The following is a 4,365-nucleotide window of genomic DNA, read 5'->3' on the forward strand; positions in this document are numbered from 1 at the left end:
GGCTCTCAGATCCCCAGTACAGTACAGTGCTATTTTTAAAATCCATAAAATGTTGTAAATCTTAAATTCCTGAGAAATAACACTTATGAAAATGAATGAACAAAATAAACAAATAAAAATACATAAATGAAAAAAATCAATACACAACTTTATAAACAAATTCCTAAAATTACACAAATTCAGTCAATCCAACACCTTTAAAAAAAAAAAAGTACAAAGTAACACGGAACAGTCCATTATAGTTAGTATAGGGGGTGATTGGTCTAAGGCTATTGTGCATATTATTATTATTATTATTATTATTATTATTATTATTATTATTATTATTATTATTATTATTATTATTATTATTATTATTATTGTAGTATTATTACTAGTCCAAACTCCCTCACCCCTCTCTTTGACTGCACCTAAATGGACCAGTCCCTTAAAAAAAAGAAAAAAGTCATTTTCCACTGAAATTAAATAAAATACACGCAATTTCAAACTAAAAAGAAAACAGTTTCAAATTGTAACACCAGAAACACATTTTGTGTATATATATATATATATATATATATATATATATATATATATATATATATATATATATATATATATATATATATATATAATATATAATCTTTAAACATCTTAAAACAGTTGCAGAATATTTTGTAGGGATTTTCATAGCAATTAAGAAAGTCAAAGAGAGAGAGAGAGACATAACTGGGAAAAAAATGGCAAAATACTTTAAAAGAAGTGTAATTTGTAATTCATTATGAACAGAGCTGCACAGAGCAGGTCTATAGGAAACTCAACACTGCAGAGCTGCACAGAGCAGGTCTGTAGGAAACTCAAGACGGCAGAGCTGCACAGAGCAGGTTAAAAGGAAAGAGAGATCAACACTGCAGAGCTGTACAGAGCGAGTCTATAGGAAAGACAAAATTTCTTTTTTTTATATAACTTTTTAGATTAGTTCCTTTTAAAACAGTGCTTTCCCTGGGTCTCTCTCAAACACTTTCAATGAGACTCCCTATCGCACAGGAGTTTCAGTAAGACTCCCTATTACAGAGCAGTTTCAATAGAACTCCCTATTGCACAACTGTTTTAATGAGACTCCCTATCACACAGCAGTTTTAATGAGACTCCCTATCGCACAGGAGTTTCAGTAAGACTCCCTATCACACAGCAGTTTCAATGAGACTCCCTATTGCACAGCAGTTTCAATAAGACTCCCTATCACACAGCAGTTTCATTAAGACTCATTATCGTACAGCAGTTTCAATAAGACTCCCTATCGCACAGCAGTTTCAATAAGACTCACTATCGCACAGCAGTTTCAATGAGACTCCCTATTGCACAGCAGTTTCAGTAAGACTCCCTATCACACAGCAGTTTCAATGAGACTCCCTATCACACAGCAGTTTCAATAAGACTCATTATCGCACAGCAGTTTTAATAAGACTCATTATCGCACAGTAGTTTCAATAAGACTCATTATCGCACAGCAGTTTCAGAGCAGAGCTGGTCTATAGGAAACTCAACACTGCAGAGCAGTGATTGAATCGTAATATCTTTTCAATATAGACTTTAAGGGGAAATTCACAAATGCTCTTCACATGGTTTCAGGAAAAAGAAAGTGAAGGGTGAGAGAGAGGGAGAGGGTGAGAGTGAGGGAGAGAGAGAGGAGAAAGAGGGACGCTTCTGGACAAACGCCTCTGGATTTCCCGTTTGCTTCTTTCAAACAATCCAACTTGTAACAACGAATAGTGGAGTCTTCGTTTTCATATTTCTCCCAGTAGTCTTGCTCTTTAACTTTCGTCAATGTGGACTCAGCTTCGTAACTTTTGGTTTGACTTTTATCTGGACTGATGTAACTGTTGTCTTGCTGTTGTCCTTTCTTTCCATCCAAGCCTTTAGATTTGTCCGAATTCCCCCCGCTTGCCTTGCCCGATTTGGGGAACCACCATCTCGTTCTGGTGCTGAAGGTGTAAGTGACGCGGGCTCTCGGATAGTAAGGCATCATGGGGCAGGGAGCGAAATCGATTTCTCTCAAGAACCTCAAATCTAGACCTTTCCTCTCCTCGGGACCGGCGCAGAGGAGCTCGGAGCTGGAGATCCGGACCTGACGGAACCATTCCCAGAGAGGGCGGGCCTGGCAGGAGCAGCTCCAGGGGTTTCCGTTGAGTCTGAGGAACTGCAGGGACGAGAGATCGGAGAGGGCCGAAGCAGGGAGGTCTGTTAGGGCGTTGTTGAAGAGGAACAGGGTGGTGAGGTGACCCAGGTCCCTGAAGGCTTTGCGGTTGACCTGTCGCACTCGGTTCTCGTGGAGGAGGAGCCTGTCCAGGTTGACCAGCCCTCTGAAGACATTTTCAGACAGGACTCGGATTCGGTTGCCGTGGAGGAAGAGGTGAGTGAGATTCACCAGGTCTGAGAAGAGATTGTCCTGAGAGGGGGAGAGAGAGGGAGGGGGAAGGGGAGGGACAGAGATTGATATTTGGCACATGAAAATTCAGTACTACCAAAAAGTTGTATGTTAAATTATGAAAATAAAATTATTTGTGTTATAGCTCTTCTGTATGTATCTGCCTCCTGTCACCCCTCCCCCCCAGGAGCAGGGTTGAGACAGACTGTATTAGATAGGATAGAGGGGGCTATCCAGGAGCAGGATTGAGACACACTGTATTAGATAGGATAGAGGGGGCTCTCCAGGAGCAGGGTTGAGACACATTGTATTAGATAGGATAGAGGGGGCTCTCCAGGAGCAGGATTGAGACACATTGTATTAGATAGGATAGAGGGGGCTCTCCAGGAGCAGGATTGAGACACACTGTATTAGATAGGATAGAGGGGGCTCTCCAAGAGCAGGATTGAGACACACTGTATTAGATAGGATAGAGGGGGCTCTCCAGGAGCAGGATTGAGACACATTGTATTAGATAGGATAGAGGGGGCTCTCCGGGAGCAGGATTGAGACACACTGTATTAGATAGGATTGGGGGGGGGGCTCCAGGAGCAGGGTTGGAGACGCACTGTATTAGATAGGATGGGGGGCTCTCCAGGAGCAGGGTTGGAGACGCACTGTATTAGATAGGATGGGGGGGATGGGGGGGCTCCAGGAGCAGGGTTGGTGGCGCACTGTATTAGATAGGAGGTCTCTCTCTCTCTCTCTCTCTCTCTCTCTCTCTCTCTCTCTCTCTCTCTCTCTCTCTCTCTCTCTCTCTCTCTCTCTCTCTCTCTCTCTCTCTCTCTCTCTCTCTCTCTCTCTCTCTCTCTTTCTCTCTCTCACCTGGATGTGTTGCAGCAGGTTGTCCTGCAGGTAAAGGAACTGCAGGCTGTAGAGTTTTTTGAAGATGTTTCCGGGCAGGGTCCCCAGCTGGCAGCGGTATATGTGCAGGCTCTGCAGCTTGTCCAGCCCCCGGAAGGAGTCAGGATGGAGGGTGCGCAGGGAGGGGTTATCCCCCAGGTCCAGCTCCTCCAGATCTCGCATGTCGCTGAAGGAATCTGGTTTGATGGAGCAGATGTTGTTGGAGTAGAGCCACAGGACCTGATGAGAGGGAGAGAGAGAGGTGGGGGAGAGAGAGGAAGATCATTTTCAAGCTCAATTTCGAGTTACAGTCAAACCTGTATTAAGAGACCTGCACTCAAGGTACAGTCAAATAGTGTCTCTTAAAAGAGGGACCCCCCATACATTTTCTATTTGTCTCCGACATCCTACCTTCCTCTAATTATATATGTATGTTTAAAAAACTCTGTAAAAGACTACATATATGAACAAAATAAGTAGTGGAATTGAATTACATTTAGATTATTGTGTGGGCTTGCACGTTGTTGTTTCGGAGGACAAAAGCTTGAGTGCGTTTGTCTATCTCCAGCCTCTCCCAGCCGAGAAGGAGTCACTGCGGGGGAGATCGCAGCAGCAGCAGTGGTGAGGCAGACATAGTCTTAAAAACAATTTATAAATTGGGGGAGAAAAGGGGGTTACAAATAATTGTGAAGTGTGAACAGGGCAAGATGGTACCTGTGTCTGGAAGCCGAAGGACTGCGCCCACAGCTCTGTGATGCGGTTGTTTTGGAGGAACACTCTCTGGCTGTCGTAGGGAATGCCGGCCGGCACCGCCGAGAAGTTCTGAGACTGGCAGCTGACCGTCATCGGGGAGAGGTAACAGACACACAGCCTGGGGCAGGAATAGGCAGGGCTAGGGGAGCAGACTGCCAGCCAGAGCAACAGCCAGACAGACACCGAGCCTGCATGGGGAGAGAGAGGAGAGTGTGAGAGAGGAGAAGGGAGGGGAGAGAGATAGACTGATAGATAAACAGAATGACAGACAAGACAGAAAGGCAGATAAACAAATAGACAGACAGATTTGAAGTCATGTCTCA

General features: G+C 44.1%; 1 protein-coding gene across 1 annotated transcript; it reads right to left on the reverse strand.

Moving 5' to 3' along the window:
* Window positions 1–1,597: 1,597 nt before the first annotated feature.
* Window positions 1,598–4,135, reverse strand: LOC131703086 (reticulon-4 receptor-like 2). The gene is made up of 3 exons (XM_059005950.1): window positions 4,004–4,135; window positions 3,272–3,529; window positions 1,598–2,428 (listed from the first exon to the last, which is right to left on the reverse strand). Exons 1-3 carry the CDS (start codon window positions 4,133–4,135, stop codon window positions 1,598–1,600), a joined length of 1,221 nt encoding a protein of 406 aa, XP_058861933.1.
* Window positions 4,136–4,365: the final 230 nt, after the last annotated feature.

The sequence above is a fragment of the Acipenser ruthenus genome, chromosome 32 (assembly GCF_902713425.1).
Source record: "Acipenser ruthenus chromosome 32, fAciRut3.2 maternal haplotype, whole genome shotgun sequence".
NCBI classification, from domain to species: domain Eukaryota; kingdom Metazoa; phylum Chordata; class Actinopteri; order Acipenseriformes; family Acipenseridae; genus Acipenser; species Acipenser ruthenus.